General features: G+C 41.4%; 1 protein-coding gene across 3 annotated transcripts in view; it reads left to right on the plus strand.

The window, feature by feature from the left end:
- Positions 1-14,037: 14,037 nt before the first annotated feature.
- lrrc38b (leucine rich repeat containing 38b) overlaps positions 14,038-23,138 on the plus strand; it is a 36,483-nt gene continuing 27,382 nt past the window's right edge. Inside the window, exons 1-3 of one of the 3 annotated variants that reach the window (XM_020703612.3) lie at positions 14,038-14,198; positions 14,337-14,428; positions 14,941-15,578. In XM_020703612.3, the coding sequence (XP_020559271.1) occupies positions 14,373-14,428; positions 14,941-15,578 (694 nt within the window). In that variant the 5' untranslated portion in view covers positions 14,038-14,198; positions 14,337-14,372. Of the gene's footprint in view, positions 14,429-14,940; positions 15,579-23,138 lie in introns of all 3 variants that reach the window. The other 2 variants (XM_020703614.3, XM_020703611.3) reach the window with 2 other exon arrangements.

Here is a 23,138-nt window from a genome sequence, read left to right on the forward strand (position 1 = left end):
CTGCTTTTCTCAACTTTAGAATGTGTTGCAGAAATTGCGTAAACTGTTAAAGAGTTGCAATAGTTCAAAGAACGCTTTAGCTCCAGTGTTAACGGGATAGACAACATGATGACACGACAGCCAGGAAATGAAATCATGTACCAAACTCATTAAAAAGGGTTTTCATGGCAAACAAATTGTTCATTAGACTCTTGGCACCACTTTTACTCAGGCACTTTAGCAGCCACAGACTCCCAGTTACAATGTTTATTTTATGATTCTCATTAATTATTCACATTAGAGAGGCTAAAACACTGAACTTATCCAGTAGTAGCACACATTGATAAACAAACGTTTTCTACTTTTATACATTGATTTACTCTTGTGTTTTTTTATTCTTAAGGGGAAAGCCACCAAGAGAAATGAGTCGATCTATGAGCTCAATAAAAAATTATTGATCAGGATTTCTTTTGATGTTTTAAATGAAAACTATGATGTGGAACGATTATTGAAAAGCTATTGATCAGCTGACAGAAGTGCTAATATTGAAAACCTTGAGTCAATTTAGTATAAATATTCGGAATTTGTTTATTTTAAGCAATCAAAGAAACAAACAAACAAAAAACTAAAGGGGACAAACATATTTATCCATGTATACACACACACATATCCCTACAGATCCATAAACATGTGTAAATAATGGTAGTATAAAATCACAAGTGAATATATATGCATTTATACGTACAGTACATTATTCCTTGAAACCATTAAATGTTAAAGTTGACAATTTGAGAAAAATCCCCTAAAAGGAAATGGGAAGACGCACATTTATGTAATCCCACCCCTATAGATTTTCAACAGAACTTTTTCTTTCATTACATAGTCACATTTTGTTTGTTTTATTCATACTTTATTTTCCAAGGTTAAAATATATATATATATATATATATATATATATATATATATATATATATATATATATATATATATATATATTTTTAACTTGTCCTGTCCAACAGCTGGGCAGACAGATGAGAGCTGAGGGCCTCTTGTGTTGGACATATTTTACTTTAACAAGAGGGGTTATTAATCTTCAGACAAACCAAAGGTATGAATGAATAAACCCCTTTTGTAATTGAGGCCAAACTTTTATTCATTTCAACCATGATTGAAAATCTTTGGTGTTGGACCGGACGGAAAATGAAAGAAGGGAAGAAGAGGGAGGGATGTCAGAGGGGGGGGGGGGGGGGGGGGTGGTAGTGAGAGGGGGGGGGGGGTAAGACCATGAAGCAGCATAAAGCAGACAGGTTTACTGGTTGTTTATCGTTGCGGTACAGTTCAAATGTAGTACAAATAGGGCGGGGCCTGTTCACACACACTCAAATATTATCAACACACCTGCTAGCCGCAAAAATGTCCACATGTCAACATGCACACAAGACAGATAGTGTTCACGAACGCATACCTATGCCTTTAAACCAACTAGTGTGAAATCTTTCATTCATTCAATCATGCAAACTATAAGTGCAAAGGTGAGCTAACACCTGTGCTCAGGTGAGTGTTTATGTTCTTCTAAAATGGATGGTGGAATGTGAAAAGAAGGAGGAGGAGCGCCCAGCCACCGCCACACCCAGACCCCCGCCACAGCAGCAGCGGCAGCCGGAATTCCCCCAACGCCACACGGGAACAGGCAGGGAACGACCGCCCCCCGGGCAACCAAGACCGCCACCCAGGCCAGGGCCAGCAGGACCGCCGCGAGGCCCCCAGAGCCAGAGAGCAGGGAGGTTAAAGCAAGGTTAAAATATTTAGTAAATTCACAAGTATTAATAAAAGCAAAAATGACATGCTTATTGATTTTCACTAGAATCCATTACATTATTCCAGGAATCGTTATTGCACATCATAGATAGATAGATAGATAGATAGATAGATAGATAGATAGATAGATAGATAGATAGATAGATAGATAGACAACTTGACAACTTTATTTATCCATTTGGGAGGTTCCCGCATGGAAATTGACATCTCCATCGCATACAGCACTGGTTGACATACATATAGGAAAAAGGAAAAAGCAGCACAGTGACTAGAAAAATGAGGAAGATTAGAACAGTAAGAAACAATTTAAATATCTGCAAACAGTATATAAAAAAAAAAAAAAAAAAAGTCATTCAGGCCCTTTCCCTTTCCTTTCTGTCCCCCTCCCCCCTCCTAAGTGGTGGTTAAAGAGTTTGATGGCCCGGGGGACAAACATCAAGAAAAAAAAAAAGTGGTGTGCTTTCCGACTGTGATAAGAATATATTACGTTGTTGCATAATCCATTACAATTAATATTGCTTGTTTTTGTTAAATAAAAATCAGTATCATTGTCCTGACTGAACGAGGTTACAAATATTGATATGATATTAAATGAATCAGTCCATATTCAAATGGTCCACGATGGCTCTAAGGTTGGTTTACCTTCTTATTCTGTCAAATTCTTCTGGGTTAACACTTTTTAAAGTTCTCTGTGCAGTTGTATTTGCCGTGCATGTTAATTGAGGAATAAACTCGTAATCAGGGTCTATGTCTTCTTGTAAACTGTTATCCGTGTAACTGAAGAAGGTCATGTCTGTGAGGATTGTGAACTTTGGTTTGGTTTTTGTCAGTTGTAGTTTTTGTTCATGTTCTGTTTTGAGTTCAGTCACACCAGTTTCAGGTTTGTCATGATCCACAGCTGTCTTCATTTCAGTTAATTACCCCCAGTCTATTTAAGTGTCTTCAGGTCACCTGCTCTGTTCTGCTCTGTCACCCTTTTTTTTTGTTGTTGTTGTTTCTCCATGTTTCTCCCGTTGTTTTTGGGCATTTTCTGTTTATTAAATGTTAGGTTTCTGCTTGGTCTCCTGCATTTGGGGTCCTACACCATGAGTGATGGCGAAACCAAAGTGAATCCGATTGTACTGAAACGGTTCAGGGTTGTGAAGCATTTGGCACACTGAAACTAATGACATCTATTGGTCAGACTACAAAACTGTATCAGGAGGGAACAAAAGACCAACATGTCATTCTGTGCTTCAAGTCATGTGTAGCAATGAAACTTAGGATTTCCAAAATATCTTTCTTTTATGAATAATCTTAGTGAAGTTGTCACATATTGACATTTCATGTATAAAATATTGTAAAGCATATACTGTTTGTTTGCAGATTAGAAACAAATGATATCTTTAAAATGTCAAATTTCAAATGGAAATAAAGCTGTGAAATCCTTCTGCTACATTGTCAGCCTATCTGTGCTGAATGTGTGGATACATGGATTTATATGATTTGCAAATGTCAGTAAATGAAATGTTCAACCAAACCGTGAAGAAAACAATGTGACCACAGCAGCAATGCAATCAAAGACTCCTCTGCCCATAAAGTGATGATGAGGATTCTGGCTCTTCGTACAGAGAACCGGCTCTTCTGGTTCGGCTCTCTAAAAGGACCCGACTCTTTCAGCTCTTCAGATATATTTGTGGCTTTAATTTATCATCAATGATGATAAAATTATGCACAAAATGAATTTCTAATGTTCAAAACCCATTTTTTATTAATATGTGCATTGTATGAATACATTTTTATTTAATATTTAATGTAAAAAATAAAATTATAGAATACAGAAAACTAATCCAATTTACAACTATATAATTATTTTTAATCTTTTTTACTTTAAACAATTTACAATGAAACTACGCACAACACTGCAACCACAACACAAAATATACATTAAAATGTGCATAACAAGACGAAAAAATGGAAATTATCACAGTAAAAGTTGGCATATAAAATAACCAAGTTTCTCAGCCTTGAGAATCTGATCCGGTTTCCTCAGTCAGTAATGATCTTCTCTGACTTTAAGTGTGGGTTGTTTGTGGAGCCGGTTAGAATCTCAAAAGGGTGCACTTAGGAACCCTTTGGTGGTTTAACCCAAACTAACCGTGATCCTAACCTTGATGTAACCCACATGTTTTCCTGGCACTGTCCCTCTAAAGCACACGCGATTTCGGGAACTCTCGCGAGACTTCCGAACGTGACGACACACTCAACTTCCGTGTTTCATTCAGTTATAAATAAGTGGCGGGGATGGTTGACAGGATGCATACATTCGGGAGTTTCAGCAATATCCTTGCTACACAACGCCCTGCATCAGACAGCCATCTAACTCGTCTTCCAACTTTCGTTTTTTTCTCACGCTGCAACTGGTGAGTGACAGTTTTCTTTTGTATGTGTGCGAGTCAGCAGGCGCGGGCGCCAGCTGATCTCACAGCTGATCCCGGTTTGAGATCATGTAAACAAAACAAATTGTTTGGAAAACTATATGAACTGTTTATTTTAAAATCAATTGTGAGTACTCTAAACAAACCGAACTAATAATCATGCGCATGTTAATTATTATGAATTGATGATTATGAATTATGTTGTAGTGATTGCATTGTTTCTGATCAGAGAATCAGATCAGAAAATCACAGGAAAAATGCATATTTGGAAAGCTTTTGTCATGAACTTATTTTTAAAACATAATTCCATGTTTTAAATAAGTATTTGGTCCTGTTTATACAGGCCAGGTTTTTTTCCATCGGGAGGAATCCTCTTCCCATCTGCTGATGGCGAGTTAACAGAGCCCACCTGGACAAAAACGCCAACTGTCCCTACTAACGCGGTAGGATACAATCACATGAACCCTCATCAATAACTTTACCGGCATTGCTCAAGCACCAATCATCGGAGCTAACTCAGCTGACTCCAAAGACTATTTCTGAATCACCCAAAAAGGGTGAACTTGTTGGACACTGGACTAAAAGAAAAAAATATATATATATATATGGTTATTTCGCATTGTACATATTGTCTGTCAATTATTTTGTAGCTTGTTCACTGTAAATATATCAACTTCAAATCAGCTGAAGGAGTCCTGTGTGATTTTGCATCTCCACATTTCCTCCCTGAGACGAATCTGCCCAGTCTAATGTATCCTTAATCAAAAGTGTTACATGTAAATTTATGGCGAGCTAGCTAGGAGGAATTGTGGAGTGTTAAATCACTTTAATCCTTCAAAACTGTTGCATATACTTTGATTCATGGATGTTTTTCTCAGCTGTGGGGTTAAAATACCATATGCTGTTCTTGTTGAAGGGGTTACAGTGACTAAAGAAAATGAGGAAGTATTAGACTTTTTGAAACAGTATGGAAAAATTAATCAGGTAAAGGTAATTTCTGACTCTAACTCTGGGTATGATGATACACTTGTAGTGGAGTACTGCTCAGGTGCAGCTGTGGAGGCTTTACGCCCTAAATTACCACATAATTTAGTTTCTGAAGATCATGTTTCCTCATTCTGCATTTTTGATTTATCAGCAATCTGTTCAGCGCGTGTTGCTAAAACCAAAACCGCGTCATACTTATCAGAACTCCAGGACCTTGCACGATTAACTGGAATGGATTACGCACAGGTCCTGGCGGCTACAATGACTCAGATTAGTCACTCTGTGGCAGCACTTCAGCCTCTTTCACAGGTGAAAGAGCAACCTTCAAGTCCATCATTGGGAGTTCCACCATCGGATGTTGGGGCTTCAAACTTAGACATCCCAGGGCCTGAACCACCTCAAACTCCAAAGTCTGCATCTCATTCGATCCCTCGCTTGTCTAATTTTGGTCCAGACCTTCATCCACCTGAGGTGCAGCGGTATGTAGTAGAGCATATTGTCAAAAGTGAAGACGTTACACACCAGCAAAGACTCAAACCATTTTCAGGAAGATTCCCTCGACCAAACCATGAAACAGATTATGAAACCTGGAGGTCTGGAGTGGAATTGCTGTTGAAGGACCCTGCTGTTTCTGATCTCCAGCGCTCAAGGAAGATCGTTGACAGTCTACTACCACCAGCTGCTGACATAATAAAACATCTCAGCTCTGATGCATTGCCTGCTGTTTATTTGGAAACTCTTGACTCTGCTTATGCTACAGTGCAAGACGGAGATGAACTTTTCGCTAAGTTCATGGACACCTTTCAGAACGCTGGTGAAAAGCCCTCGACTTACCTGCAGCGACTTCAGGTTTCACTCAACTCTGCTGTGAAGAGAGGAGGAGCCGCAGAGGATGACATACCACGCCATCTTCTTAATCAGTTCTGCAGAGGATGCTGGGACGACAATTTAATCACAGGACTTCAACTCAAACAGAAAAAACCTCAACCACCAACTTTTGCAGAATTACTACTACTTCTACGCACAGAAGAAGACAGAGAAACAGCCAAAGCTCAACGAATGAAGCAACATCTAGGTGTGACCAAGCAAAAAGTTTCAACTCATGCACAGTTTGCTCAAAACATAGAAGGAGGAGCAGTAGCCAAATTAACTAGCATCACTCAACAACTGGCACGTCAACTAGCTGATGTTCAGCGACAACTTGCGCTACTAACAGCCAGCCAGTCTACCTCTTCGGTAAGACCGAAAACGCATGCAGTCACCACACAACAACAAAAGCCTGATAACCAGCAGTTTCGAAGGACCACGTCCCATCCTAAACCAGGCTATTGCTTTAGATGTGGTGAAGATGGACACATCAGGCCACAATGTGAAAATAAGCCAAACTCAGCACTCGTGGCAAAGAAGAAGAAACTGTTTGCACAAAAACAAAGTCATCTCCATTTAAACTAATGTCGGTGCCTGTTGAGGGACGAACAGGGACCCAAGACCAACCTTGTCCCAAGACAAAGAAAACCATCCAGTGTGCAGTGCAATCCACTGTAAAGAGCAGTTCACTTCCAAAAGGTCTCATCGGTTCCAAGTGTTCTGCCATGTTAAGAATTGCTGGATTGACCTGTCATTGTCTGTTAGACACAGGTTCACAAGTTACCACTATCCCTGTGTCATTTTATAATGAAAACTTAACAGATCAACCTGTAAAGCCTTTGGAGCATTTATTGGAAGTTGAAGGAGCTGCAGGACAATCTGTACCCTATCTGGGATATGTAGAACTTGCTGTTCTTTTCCCCAAAGACTTTGTTGGAACTGAGCTCGAAGTGCAAACTTTAGCTCTAGTGGTGCCAGACGTCCGTCCAGAGAGCCCATCTCCTGTACTTATTGGGATGAACACTCTTGAAGGGCTGTATGCCACCTATATCAACAGTGAATTTACGAAATTTCAGCCTAGTGCTTGTGGCTATAAAGCAGTTTTGAAAATCTTAGAACTCCGTCACCAGCAAAACCAAACGGGAAAAGCAGGGACTGTGCGGTTAAACAGCCAGACCCCAGTTCTGATTAAATCCAGCCAGGCCTTAGTTCTGGAAGGTTCTGCCAAGGTTCAAACATCCCCTACAAATAAATGGGCAATAATTGAACATCCATCTATTCCTTTACCTGGTGGATTGAGTGTCCAAAGATGTCTAGTAAAACTTCCTAAATATCCTCCATACAAGATTCCTGTTATTGTTAAGAATGAGTCCAAACAAGATATTCTAATTCCGGCTATGTCAGTTATTGGTGACATTGATGACGCACCTACCATCTTGTCACAGCAAGTCAGTTCTCCAGCCAAAGAAAACCATACGTTCATGGAGTTTAACTTCGGAGACTCGCCTATTCCAGCCGAGTGGAAACATCGCATAACAACACAGCTCAACAAAATACCTGAAGTTTTTGCTCAACACGATTTAGATTTTGGTTGCACTGACAAAGTCAAACATCACATCAAACTGCATGACAAGACCCCCTTCAAGCATCGCTCTCGTCCAATCCATCCACAAGATCTGGAAGCAGTTCGAAAGCATCTGCGCGATTTGTTTGAAGCAGGAGTCATCAGGGAGTCTGAGTCCTCATTCTCCTCTCCCATAGTTGTGGTCCGGAAGAAGAATGGTGACGTAAGGCTGTGCATCGATTACAGGAAACTAAATCTTCAGACAATTAAAGACGCCTATGCTTTGCCAAATCTGGAAGAGTCATTTGCAGCTTTGAGTGGTTCAAAATGGTTCAGTGTGTTGGATTTAAAATCTGGTTATTATCAGATCGAAATGAATGAAGAAGACAAAGAGAAAACTGCATTTGTCACCCCCCTAGGGTTCTGGGAGTGGAATCGCATGCCCCAAGGAGTAACCAATGCTCCTAGCACATTCCAGAGATTAATGGAAAAATGCATGGGGGATTTGCATCTCAATGAAGTTCTTGTCTTTATTGATGACATTATAGTTTTCTCACCCACGTTAGAAGAGCATGAAACCCGGTTACTCAAGGTTTTGAACAGACTAAAAGATTATGGTTTGAAATTGTCCCCAGACAAATGTAAATTCTTCCAAACCAGCGTCCGTTACCTTGGCCACGTCGTATCTGAAAAAGGAGTAGAAACCGATCCAGAGAAGATCTCCGCATTAAAATCCTGGCCAGTTCCTCAGAACTTGAGAGAACTAAGGTCTTTCCTTGGATTTGCCGGTTACTACCGACGGTTCATTAAGGATTACGCCACTATTGCAAAACCGCTGAATCTACTTACCCGAGGTTATCCACCAGTTCGTCGGTCCACCAAAGTAAAAAACTTACCTGGGCGATATCTGGACCCGAAGAACTCCTTTGGTGAGAGATGGACCATAGACTGCCAAAATGCTTTTTCGGCTATAATTAATAAGCTAACTTCTGCACCTGTTCTTGCATTTGCCAACCCTAAATTGCCTTATATCCTGCATACAGATGCAAGCACAACAGGGTTGGGAGCAGTTTTGTATCAAGAACAGGAGAACCAACTGCGAGTCATAGCCTATGCCAGCCGAGGCTTATCCCAGAGTGAGTCAAGATATCCAGCTCACAAACTGGAATTCTTGGCATTGAAGTGGAGTGTGACGGAGAAATTTCATGATTTCCTCTATGGTGCCAACTTTACAGTTGTTACGGACAGCAACCCCCTTACATACATCTTGACATCAGCAAAATTGGATGCCACAAGTCACCGCTGGTTGGCTGCACTTTCCACATATTCTTTCAAGCTGCAGTACCGTGCTGGCTGTCACAATACAGATGCTGATGCCCTCTCGAGATACGCTTGTAGGGATGAGCCAGAAGAAGATTACCCCTGTAAGGAGCAGGAGTTGGTGCACCGTCTGACAAATCAGTTGAGCGGGGCTGGAACTACTGAAGAGATCTCCTCTGATGTAGTGGATGCCATTTGTAACAACTGCCTTGCGAGAACCAGTCTCCAGCCAAACCTTTTGCACTCTAGCATAACATTGGTTGAATCCCTTTCTGTCACTGCTCATGCCATTCCAGCTGGTTTTGATGAGAACAGTAGTGGCCTTCCACTCATCCCTTCAATGTCTCATGATGACTTAAGAGCAGAGCAGCAGGCTGACTCGGCCATCAGTGAAGTTGTTCATCAACTCAACACTGGTGAAAAAGTTCCCCCCGGGGTCAGAGAGGAGCTCCCAGAGTTACCCCTACTGCTACGAGAGTGGAACCGACTGGAATTGGAAGACGGAGTGTTATATAGGAAACGACAAGAGGAGGGTCGTGTTGTTCTCCAATTAGTTCTTCCCCCAAGGCTGCGGCCTATTGTTCTTAAAGCCCTTCATAATGACATGGGCCATATGGGCATAGAACGCACCCTGGATCTGCTTCGTCAACGGTTTTTCTGGCCCAGAATGGCAGCGGACGTGGAACGGACAATAAAAACATGTGACCGGTGTGTCAGACGTAAGACACCGACAGAGAAAGCCGCTCCACTTGTCAACATTAAAACGTCTCGTCCACTTGAGCTGCTGTGTATGGACTTTTTGTCACTTGAACCTGACAGTTCAAACACTAAGGACATTTTAGTCATCACAGATCATTTCACAAAGTTTGCAGTAGCCATTCCCACTCCAAACCAAAAAGCCAAGACTGTTGCTAAGTGTCTCTGGAATGACTTCATAGTGCCATATGGCATTCCAGAGCGCTTGCATTCAGACCAAGGACCAGATTTTGAGTCAAAATTAATCAAAGAGCTCTGTGAAATAGCTGGGATAATAAAGAGTAGAACTACACCCTATCACCCACGTGGAAATCCAGTCGAACGTTTCAACCGGACGCTCTTAAACATGTTGGGCACACTGGAAGCCAAGCAAAAGTCCAAGTGGCGAGAGTATGTAAAACCTCTTGTACATGCGTACAACTGCACAAAAAATGAGGTCACAGGGTTCACACCATATGAACTCCTGTTTGGTCGATCACCTCGCCTTCCAGTGGATTTGGCCTTTGGGTTGCCAGTTCGAGAACCCCCTGCTGTATCACACTCAGAATATGTCAAAAGCCTTCGGAACCATCTAGAGGAAAGTTATAAATTGGCAACAAAACACTCACTCAAGTCGCATGAAAAAAACAAGAGCCGCTTTGATAAAAGAGTGATACCTTGCAGCTTAGAACCAGGCGACAGAGTTCTCGTCCGCAATGTGCGACTCCGAGGGAAACACAAGCTGGAAGACAAGTGGGAGCAAGAGGTGTATGTTGTAGTCAAACGTGCAGGCGATCTCCCTGTCTACACAATACGACCTGAGACTAGGGTTGGCCCAACCCGCACTCTCCATAGAGACCTGTTGCTGCCCTGTGGATTCCTTCCAGCAAGTCCAGTTGAACCTGACGATGCAGATATCCCACTAGTAAAACCTAAGACTCGTAGCCAAACTCACTCTGATCCCGTTGCTCTCCTGGAGACGGAAGATAATGAATCAGTCTTCTCAGAATGTCCAATTGTACTACCAGCAAAGTTCGGAGTGGAAACCACTATTAGACCTCAGCAACAGCAAGGGCTCAGCGATTCTACAGATGTTGCTGTCCCACCTGAGTCTGATCCTCAGCTACCAACCACGGCTTTAACAGTTATGGATTCACCAGATGGACACTTACCTGCTATCGACGAAATCATAACCCCCATCGAGGAAGAGGACATATCCCCAGCCGGTGATGAGTCTGCACAACTCGAAGGAATGCCTGTGAACGATGAAGTGCCTGAAGACTTACCTGCTGCTGGGTTGTCTCTGGATCCTGAGGCTGAAGGTGTTTGCCAATCTGAGTCATTAATGAATGAGAATACTTCTAGCTCTGCTGAGGTGCTTAATGATCAAACAGACGCAGAGTTAACCCTTAGACGCTCTACTCGACAACGTCAATTACCACGCCGACTTAATTATTCAGTGCTTGGTAACCCACTTATTTCTGTTGTACAGACACTGTTTCAAAGCGTGTCTAATGCGTATACAGAAGCCCTAAAACATGCCGCTGCGGTGCAATCATCGAAACCCAGCTAGGGTCCCATGCAACGTGGACGTGCAATGTCTAAAGCGGGGAGGATGTAACCCACATGTTTTCCTGGCACTGTCCCTCTAAAGCACACGCGATTTCGGGAACTCTCGCGAGACTTCCGAACGTGACGACACACTCAACTTCCGTGTTTCATTCAGTTATAAATAAGTGGCGGGGATGGTTGACAGGATGCATACATTCGGGAGTTTCAGCAATATCCTTGCTACACAACGCCCTGCATCAGACAGCCATCTAACTCGTCTTCCAACTTTCGTTTTTTTCTCACGCTGCAACTGGTGAGTGACAGTTTTCTTTTGTATGTGTGCGAGTCAGCAGGCGCGGGCGCCAGCTGATCTCACAGCTGATCCCGGTTTGAGATCATGTAAACAAAACAAATTGTTTGGAAAACTATATGAACTGTTTATTTTAAAATCAATTGTGAGTACTCTAAACAAACCGAACTAATAATCATGCGCATGTTAATTATTATGAATTGATGATTATGAATTATGTTGTAGTGATTGCATTGTTTCTGATCAGAGAATCAGATCAGAAAATCACAGGAAAAATGCATATTTGGAAAGCTTTTGTCATGAACTTATTTTTAAAACATAATTCCATGTTTTAAATAAGTATTTGGTCCTGTTTATACAGGCCAGGTTTTTTTTCCATCGGGAGGAATCCTCTTCCCATCTGCTGATGGCGAGTTAACAGAGCCCACCTGGACAAAAACGCCAACTGTCCCTACTAACGCGGTAGGATACAATCACATGAACCCTCATCAATAACTTTACCGGCATTGCTCAAGCACCAATCATCGGAGCTAACTCAGCTGACTCCAAAGACTATTTCTGAATCACCCAAAAAGGGTGAACTTGTTGGACACTGGACTAAAAGAAAAATATATATATATATATGGTTATTTCGCATTGTACATATTGTCTGTCAATTATTTTGTAGCTTGTTCACTGTAAATATATCAACTTCAAATCAGCTGAAGGAGTCCTGTGTGATTTTGCATCTCCACATTTCCTCCCTGAGACGAATCTGCCCAGTCTAATGTATCCTTAATCAAAAGTGTTACATTAACCCTTCCTCTGGGTCCATGCGGCCAAGAAAAAAGTTCAACACTGACTTGCAAATAAGACGCTTAAAAAAACAAAACACAGTGACCGACTCTTTACTGCAATCTTATCGCCACAAACACAGGATGAGTTCTGCCTCTCTATAAGAACCCCGCTTTGACTTCAAAACTGGCAAAGATGGTCAGCAATCCATGAGGGTGAAATGAAGATACATTTTGAAAGTCAAACGCCATCTCAAGCGAGCGCTCGATACGCCAACAATGACACTTTGGCTTTGAAAGATCGATACAGAGTCGAGCCGCACGCTTGAGCAAAACATCTCTACAGTATACACCACTAGGTCTTAATAACCCCCCCCCCTCCTTTTAGGCGGGTAGGGGCGCAGCAGGCATGTCGCTCAATTCGCGCCGCAGGACCTTTGATCGCGTCTGTACCTTTGACTTGACACTAAAAACTGGTCGCCGCGCAAATCGTGTGTGGTGTGAACTCAGCTCAACACTGTCAATTGAATGGGACCAATAGATTTATGATCATATACGGATACGTTTACATTCATTAATATTTGTATTTCTGAGTATTTATGTAAAAAAAGTAATGTGTTAAAAAAGTCAAATCCTTAAATAATATAAGGGGGTCTTAAGAATATTTTAGAGGCGATTCAGCCCCCCCAAAAAAGGCCTAACAATACCACTGCTGTACACCACCAGTACCTAACAATGTCAGGTTTTTTTACAGGTCAGAAAACTGTTGCAAATCATCATAATGAAGAGCTCTCCGAAATAAATGGATAAATAAAACATCTTTATACATACAAGAATCTGTGGGGTCATGCCCTCTGAGCCCCCCAGCAGAGATGGCAGATGAGAGCTGTAATGAGGCTGAGACAACCACCGGTCCCCCCTCTGCACCGTCTTCTGTGGCCTGCTTATCACCCTTCCTGACATTGCAGGTTCAGGACGCCCTTCTGAAGTAACCTCTCATTGTTGAAACAGCAGACACAGCAACTGTTACAAATTCAGAAACACACCAAACTCTAAATGTTATCAACAGGCCATCAAGATTTTAAATTTAGTGGCCCTACGCTGTGACACAGTTTACCTGTTTCACAGATTTTTTCTTTTAAGTGCAATTTTTTTAAACGTTTCATTCTATAATACTGGACTTATGTTACTATAAAGATTTGAAAAGACAAAGTCCCACTCCTATCAGCTTTGATTGCAAAGCCTTTTACAGTGGTCTTTTTATCCTGATTATGCCGTTTTTAGGCAAAAAAAAAAAAAAAAAACGGTAGTTTCCAGGACCTTGTTTCTGCAGAGCGGCAGGAGTTCATTAGAAGTTTGCCTCTGAGTTGTGGGCAGGCCTGCCTTCATTTACCATCAACCCTTTGTTTACTCGCTCCCTTGAGAAATTGTCTTTGTGGCACCTTAAAACCCTGCACTAAAAATAATTTTCTACATGATAAACCTAATTAACATGCAGGTGAATATCTGCAAATGTTCTCCAGGTGCATTTGTGGTTCATTTAGGATGATTTTCTTTTTCTTCCTGACCTACACATCTTCTCCTAAGTATCACGTATTACTAGTCCTGCATTTTTGATAGTCTCATCCAACCAATCGTTTCTTCCCACTATGGGAAGTGACATCACATGTTGACAGCTTAGTTCAGGCACGCCCCCCTGAAAATGAGGAGAGGGGAGAGGGCATGAGATAAGCTGTGGTACACACAGAGGCAGACGTTGGATTGGCATGGCTGTGCAGCTCAGCGCTGCATCCACGGGGCTCCTGCCTGGACATTTCCATTCTCGTTGAAGCAGCCTTGAGACGGTGCAGACGGACAGAGGAACCCTAACCCGTGCTGTGTGTGTGGTTTTTTTTTTTACAGCATGTGCCGGGCTCTGGGAGACATAGAGGGAAAATTGAGGGGAGGGGGGAAAAACAACACCACCACCACACACTTGAGCGATGCTCCGTGAGCTTCTCTCTCTTTCTTTTCAGATCGTCGGGCTTTTCTGATCCTCGGACCTCGGACTAATGGAGGAATGCAACGATATAACTCTGTGCTTGTCATGCTTGAATCACACCTTCATATATCCTTTTGTGTCAGAGCCCTCATTGTCTTTGTCTGTCCCTGCCGCCAGACCAACTGTAGGGTAGTGTGGCGGACTCGGCTTCCTCCTCAACCCCCCTCTTCTCCCCTGTGTGTGTCCCAGACTTTCCTTCAGTCTACGATCGCTCGAACCCATTTTGCTCCTCGGAGCGCCACTCCTCTTTGTGTCAGGCACGTTTTCTCTCGCTGCCCGTCTTCCCCTCTCTGTCCACTCACAGCAGGCAGGCTGCTCTTCTGCCTTTGCCGCTTGCTACATGATCTGTTGGAAACCAGTTGTCGTCTCCGTTGTGTTGTCTCGCAATTCCAGAGCTCTTTCAGTAATCCATCTCCATAACGTCAGGATGTTCATTCAGGAGGACTGATCCCCTCCACCCCTTTCCCCTCCCTCATCCCAATCTCCTGCCCTCTGACCCCCACCTTGTTGCCGTCACCCCCCCCACCCTTCTCCTCTTCGTCCCCAATCGAAGTGTTTTCTTTCCTAACACATTTCACCCTTCTGACCATGTTGCCATGCGTCTGCTGGCTTCACACTATCCTCGTCTTGCTGTCCTCTGCCTTATGGACCCTGGGGGAAAACTGCCCAGCGATCTGCCTTTGCCCCGATCCTCACACTGTTGACTGCAGCGGTCGTGGGTTGACCCGGCTACCCGAGGAGATCCCTTTGGACATCCGTAGGCTTTTGTTGGCTGACAACTGGATACCTCGCATTCCTTCGGACTTCCTGGTTCTGTACAGTGACTTGGTTTATCTGGACCTCCGGAACAACTCCCTCTCACACATAGAACCCGGGACCCTGAGCACCTCCTCTAGACTGGTCTTCCTGGACTTGGGCAGTAACAATTTGACTGAAATCCCCAAGGGGACTTTCGGGGAGACCCGGAGCCTGATCAAACTGCGACTGGGAAACAACCCGTATCTCAGCAATGTCAACGAGGATGCCTTCCTGGGCCTCACCTCTCTGAGAGAACTTGAACTGGAACGTAATGCATTGTCTACCCTGAAGGTGGGGGCATTGAAACAGTTGCCCTCCCTGCGGGTGGTGAGGCTAGAGGGCAACCCATGGGTGTGCAACTGTAATTTTACCAACCTCTTTGAATGGCTGATGGAGAACAGCCACAAGCTTCCAAACGGTGAGTGTTAACGCCAGAGTCTGCTTGTCTTCCGGTGCTTGACCCAAATTAAGTGTTTATGAGTAAATCATCCACGAGCAGTGCAGCAAATCCATAAGCATAGCACTCCTCTGCTCTATTTATATTGGAGAAGAGGAATTCCCCCTCCCTCCCCTTTGCTCTAATTTATTTTCTTTCTTCCTCCACCCCCACAGAACATAATGTGTGAGGCTGAGTGCGTAATAGCAGAAAATAGTTGTTTAAAAGTGACAAGCGTGTGTTATTAATAAATCCAATCAATTGAAAAGTCCATAGAGCTCATGTGATCTGAGCTAAAACAGAACAAACAAGTGAGGGGGTGTGTTTATCAATTCAATCAACATTTTTATTTCCAATCCACGGTGACACTCAAACTAAATCCATAGTGGTGTTTCATGTTTTTTTTCTGTTTTCTTTATCCATTAGGATTTTTATACTCACGACTCCATCTAGCACAGCGATTTAGTCACGGATGAGTTACATAACAGGATGGATGATTTGGTGTTTTTGCTACGTAATCTTGCATGCTGATTTCAGAGGAACCTCAAGACAGAGGGGCTAGCCTCTTCTTGGAGCGGTAAATAGTGATGACAATAGAATCTGTAAGGGATTACTTTAGTGCCAACACTTACAGGTGCTGAATATTAAATGAGGTGGCAAGACATATCTTGCATACTAAAAATGATTTAGTATTTTAATCCTCACGGCTCCAAGGGGCTTTTAAGTGGTCGTGTAATTGTGAATGTAAAACAGATTTAAATGTGTCTTTCTAATTGGTGAACATCAACATCCTACTGAAGAGGAACTCTGTGGGAAAAAAAAACACTATTTATGACCTTGGAGAGGACACAGACAGCGGTTTGTCATGAGTTGTTTCAGCAATAAAACTGGACTAAACGCATTTCACAGTCTTGACGTACAACGCACAGTGCTGCTGTTCTATGACAAAGATTCTATTCCATCGAATATTTCATTCAAATCAGATTGTATGCATTTTAGAAATGGGGGGGTTGCTCAGGTGGAGGTCGTGAAGAATGTTGACAGTCACGTGTGCTTCTGTTTCGAGGGTAATAGGGCTGTGAAATTTTGACTTGTACATTCAAAGAGGAGCTTATGTCGTGGCCGATGAATCAAATCATCAAAGGGCTTGAACACGTTTTATGCATCTCTGCGTGTTTCTTTTGGGGCAGTCTTGCAAATGAGCAGAACATTTTGTTTTTGTTCTGCTAGCAGCTCTGCTCAGCTATAGACGAGACGTGAAGCATGCTGTCTTGTGCTGGAGTCCCTCTCAGATAACTTTTGGAATAATAGACAATATTTGTGTTTTTGTTTTTACCGTGCTATTTAGTCGCTTTAGGATCTAGGATCCTGTCTCTTTGGGGAACTGTACCATGTTCCCATATATATTGTTTAAATACCCCAGATGTTTTTGCTGTGAATGATTTAAAACATTCAGATGGACCTTAAGTAACCTTTACTTTAGGAAAAAGGAGCAGAAGGTACATTCTTTTCTGAAGATACTTCCGATTTGAGTGAGGAGTATATGAGTGAGGAAATGGCAACTGCAGATTTTTCCATTGTTTTTACATATTTCTGGACAATACCATCATTATGGAAACTACCAATAAAGACGTGCTACAGCATGAACTGGACACTTTTTTAATGAGCAAGGTAAATCGTTTGGACCTAAATGCATCAAAAACCAAAGAATTGATCAACTGTTTCCTCCATCTCCATACCATAATTTCACTTTAACACTAAATACCTCTTTAGAAATGCCAGCAGCGACGTTTTTATTTTTCTACATAAACTTTGAAAACTCCAACATTCTTTCAGCTTTTGTTTTAAAGGTTTCATGGAATTCATCTTTTCATTTAACATAGTTTCTTGGTTTGGTTCACAATTTACAATAATGGTTCAAAGCTTTACTGATGTCTACAGACTCCACATATTCAGATCTTTACCGCCAAGGACAAAGAGAGCTACTTGGAGTTTTAGACAAGTATCACACCTGGGTGCATCAGAGCTAGTGGGACTTTATACCAGCCGCAGTCTGTTAAATAGCTAATCTAAATTCTATGATGACATTTTTTAGGTTATTTTGTTGTTTTTTTGTATTCTGAATTGTTTTGATTTTACTGATTTTGTGTCTGCTCTGTGTTGGACCGGCAAAGGAAGTTTAGACTACCTGAACATATGATATATATACTTTGACTGTGCTCTCTTGCATCTTTTTATCCAAAATACAGCAGCATCTAAGCTGATTTACTGATATATTTCTCCACCAACAGTCAAAATGAAAAAACGTCGCTTTTCCCTGTCAAACACTGAATGGCCTCAGGGTGAAGGTGCTATATAATAAAGTTGCTTTTCCTTGTCCAGCTGCTGTTTAGATTAATACCTAATTTAATTTATGAAAACATTATCCAGCTGTGAACCTTAATAACCGTAATGTTCTGATGAGTGATAACAGGAAGCGGTTTAATTTTTAAAGTAGAGAGTTGCTCCCTAACATTTTTCCAATGAAGCTATTAATTATTGTGAATCAGTGTAAGTCATCCATGGCTACTGTTGTCTCGATCTGCTTGTTTTGTCTGAAAAGTGTCACAAAATAAAAGGGTTATTTTCCCAGAATTCCTAAATTCCAAGTTACTTCAGGTCTTTTAACCTAACTCTGTTCCTAAAATTTGCCTAAAAATTGTGGAAAGAAATATTTTAAACTTAGCTTCTTTGAGCAACTCCCGTACTTAAACCATCTTTTCCTCTTTGCGTTGTCTCATTTGATGGTATCACATGGACTTTTCACAGCTTGGTCAGTTATCAAGGTTGTTACAGTATTCATACAAAACAACGACCAAATCAAATTTGTTAAACGTTTTTAAAAATCCAGACTCCCTTAAAAGCCATAAATAAAAGAAGAAAGTTTGCCCATCCTGGAACCGTGTCGAACATTTTTGAGATGCAGTTGGAAAGTAATGATACAAGTGTTGAGTTCCCCAAGCAAATGATTAAATGATCCAAACTGGTTATAGTATGAAACCGTGACATAACAAATAGATTTTAGATTGATCATCCTCATTAAAAGGTTTGTCCTCCCCAGAGGAGCCGCAGAGTTCATCGCCACCTGCTGACCCAAAGGAGTGTGCGACTTACTGAATATCAGACAGTTGGATTTAGCAAACCCGACTGGTTCACACATGCAGTCAGCAAACTGCCAGATCAAATTAATGGAATGATGGAGCTCCGATTGCAGAAAAAGGTTGTGACCTGTTATCTGGGATATCGCATTAGAAGTGGTTATGCAACAACAGATGGACACTCATTAGTAAATGAGCTTGATAAGCGTCACAGTATTGATTTACTCAAAGTAGCGTCACCACTGCGGGCATTTTTACTTAATAAGATGAACAAAAACTGAGCGAAATTCATTTTTCTCAACACGTTGATGTGAACTTTAACATGTTGTGTGTGAGATCTGTTTGATCAAACAAGAAAATTACATTCTGTCAAACATGTCCACTTTCAATTAAATTTCATTCATGTTGGCCAATATTACACCTCAGCCCGTGCACCTAGAGGGAGAAAGCGTACGGATGGTACAGACATACAAGTACCTGGGGGGTGTGTTGGACCACAAGCTGGACTGGACTACCAACACGGACCAGCTTTACGAGAAGAGCCAGTCCAGGCTGTACTTTCTCCGGAGGCTGCGCTCCTTCAACATCTGCACAAAACTGCTGCACATGTTTTACCAGTCGGTGGTGGAGAGGGCTCTCCTCTATGCTGCTGAGTGCTGGTGCAATACCAGCAAGAAGAACATCTGCAGCTCAACAGGATCATCAAGAGGGCGAGCTCTGTGGAGGGACTGCAGCTGGATCCGGTGGAGGAGGTGGCAGAGCAGAAAACTCTGAGCAGGTTCAGGGCCATCATGAGGAATCCCTCACATCCCCAACATGAGGCCTTCACCAGCAGGAGGAGGACATTCAGCAACAGACTGCTGTCCCAGCGCTGCTCCACAGAAAGACTGAAGAAACCTTTTGCTCCTCGTGCCATCAGGCAATACAACTCTCTGGCAGGGCATCTTGGAAGTAATTTATTGTATTTTATTTTTATTTTTTTTATTTTTTACCCACTGATTTTAAAATTACCAATTAATTTTTTTATCTATTACTCTTTTGCTATTTTTTTAAAAACTATTTTTAATGTTTTTAATGTGTGTGTGTGTTTTTAAGTGTGAGCAGATGGCCTTTTTTAAATTTCCTTAGGGATTATTATAGACCTATTCTATTCTAATCTATTCAATAGTTGTCTTAATGGGCTTCAAACCGGAAGTTGTGTAATAAACATAAATCATAAAGAGCATAGAATTCAATGGGTAATGGCTAAACTAATCAGGGCATCCCTGCCCTTAGACACTCCTTAAGGAAAAACTCCTAAAATAAAAAAATAAAAAACGGATTCCAGAAAAGAAAGAAGAAACCTCAGGGGTGTCCACATCAAGGCGGGATCCTCCCCCAGGACGGACAAGCGATGTACCAGAACTCATAGAGAAAACTAGCTTATCTAACTCTACAACTACATGTTTAAAGTCCAGCATGTGAGCCTCATACTTTGACCATATTAGTGTCAGGGCAGTTTTAGTTAAATCAGTTGTGAAACAATCACTTTGAAAACTGATGTTCTGAAGCCCCTCATTCTTTCCAGTAATGACTTGTGTTTTACTTTTTCATTGCTGTAAAAATCAAGAAAATTAAATCGCCTGCCTTTATATGCCACCCATCCTCATTATCCTTTTTTCAGACATGTAAATCTGTATGTATTAAAGGTATGAACCGTTTACTGCGACAGGCGGGCGACCTGTCCAGGATGTCCCCTCCCTTCACCCACAAGTGACTGGGATAGGCTCCCGAACCCCTTGAACCCGAAAGGGACAAGAAGGGACAGAGGATGAATGAATATACCATTTAATTTCAGCCTTTACCTCATTGTCACAGCAGTATTCTGCCATGCTAACTTATTTGGCTCATTTGTGAGGCCAAACGACTGCCCCCTGCTTTCAAACTAAAGATCATGAGTTTAAAGCCTTCTGACTTTTATCATTTTATCAAGCTTTCTTTGTGCTTGATGCTATGCTGAGGTCACTTCAGACTTTATATTAGACACTGACACTTGAGAAAATTCACAAACCGAACAGTGTGTCCTTGTTCATGACCTCCTGCTTTGTGTTGCTGGGCGCTGTCATGTGGCAGTTGAACTCCAACACCCTCCCTATCATTGACCCACTTTTCCTTACCTGTACCTGCCCAGGTGTTGAGGATAATTTAAAACTGTAGTTTTAAATAGATCAGGTTTTGCTGCTTCAGCCTTAGGATCCTGCAAATGATGCTGGCATGCAGCAAATATTTGTGCAGTAGTTTCTTAAATAAATGTTGCTTGATTGTTTTTAGCACAGACGGTTGTTTTCTGTGCGGATGTTTCTTAACATGGGCCTCTCTAATTTAGCTTTGCTGTAGGACAATTCCTAAATGGCCCATTTTTATTAAGTTTCCACAAATCAGCAGCTTAATTTGATTTAATCTTCATTTTCTGTAAATCCAGAATCTGGTATGTTTTACAAAATAAAACTTCCTTCAGAATCTGAAAATAAACAACAGAGATCATAAAAATTACCTACTGTATTTTTTAAAAATCTGCAGCCTGGTACTGAGTGACCCACGGACCAGAACCGGACTGCAGCCCAAAACTTGTGGACCATTTCTTTATGGTATCAGATAAAAAAGCGTATACACTGGTTGTATGTTAAACAACATCAGAGGTGTGTTTTATTTTCTTTGGTAAACTTGGATTATTCTTTTGAAATGTAGTCTGCACAAAATAGATCAAGTAAACCGGATGCTTTTAAAATGTCAGAACTGTACAGTCCATACATAAAACATTTAGGCAAATTAATTGAACAGAATAAAGACGTAAAAAAAACTGAGCTGGTTTTGCATAAGGCTTCCCAAAGAATTTATAGTTTCTGCTCAGAAAGGCTGCATAATGTTGCAGCTGCAAAACCCAGGGTTGTAAATCCAAATCCAATTTAATTATCCTTTTTATTTTATTTATTTTGTTATTTGAAAAAAAAATCCCTGATAATTTGGAGTCTTAGTGGAGAACACTTCAAACATTCCAGGTGAGTGTGATGAGCTGATGGCTGGTTAATCTATAAAAATACTGGTAAACTGTCTCTGACCACATGTGCAGCTTGAGGATAAACAATTATTTGACAAATCTGTGTAGACTCATTCATCCACGATGGTTCCATAGCAGAAAAAGTCACCTGGATTAGGACTGTTTTTCTTCTTGGATAAGATGCATCTTCATTTATTTGACAATCAAAAATGATTGAATAGTTAGTCAGATGTTTTGAACTGTAAGCAGAGATATGTTTGTAATATTTTGTGTGTTTTAGGTTTTTCTTTGTTACTTCTCAGCCTCATAAATGTTTCAGTGGAGGAATGAGTGTAAACATACTCCACTGCTGTCTCCTGTGCTCTTAGGTTAAGGATGAACAAAGGCCATGTATAATTCAGAGTGACACAGTTCTACGCCACATTGGTCTGAGTAATTGGAGCTGGAACTGCCTACCGGGCAGGGCAGGCCAACTTCTCATAGGAGATGAGGGATGGAGGCAGAGGCCTGCCATGGCATCGCTATCAACACTAACCATGACCTGAACAGTATTTTTTGCAAATTCGCAGTTCACGCCACACCTGAGACTAAGTCAGAATTTTCCTTTACCCACTATCCACTTGCTCCTCTGGGGGAATGTCACTTTGCACAAACAGCTAAGAAATATGATGGCATTAACACTGCACACAAATTATGCCACAGTACTCCAAATGCTATATTTACCCCCCATGGGTAAGAGATGGGAAAATATGTGTTCCAGTACCACAGGCTGTTTGCTTGTTTTATCTTGGCCTAATTTCGTGTTTTTGTCAAGCTGGTGTGAGACGGAGAAAGTGTTGACATAAGAGGCAGAGAGGGAAAAGGTGGACAGAACAACACAGAGCATCAGCTATGAGATGAAGAAACGAAAGATGACTTCAAAGTTTCTGAGAGAGAACACAAATCAAAGAAAGGAACAGCATCTTTGTGTCTTAATGACTAAAAGAGACAACAACAAAAAACGGAGGCAAATGCAGGAGTTATTGCTTTCAGCACCAGGAAGTGAATAATTATGTTTTAGTGATCATAGAGGGTGGTTTGATGTTCATTAATCTTTCAAAACTTATAAAATTTGAATACTGAACATATTATCTTTTTTTTTTATCTTACAGCTCAAAAAAGCCTGCTTATCTCCAATCTAATGGAACCGTATTTATAAAACACACAAAAAAAGAATGAAAAGAGAAAATTCAAAGATAACTGACCTTTTTCTAAACTATAGTTTTTTAACCCCTTGACTCCTGAATTTATTTCCAGCAACAACCAAAAAGTCACATGTTTTTGCTTTCAAATAGATTCTGGATTAAAATTTTTAAACCACCAACGTGG

The sequence above is a fragment of the Oryzias latipes genome, chromosome 5 (genome assembly GCF_053564925.1).
Source record: "Oryzias latipes strain Hd-rR chromosome 5, Olatipes_Hd-rR_3.1".
Taxonomy (NCBI): domain Eukaryota; kingdom Metazoa; phylum Chordata; class Actinopteri; order Beloniformes; family Adrianichthyidae; genus Oryzias; species Oryzias latipes.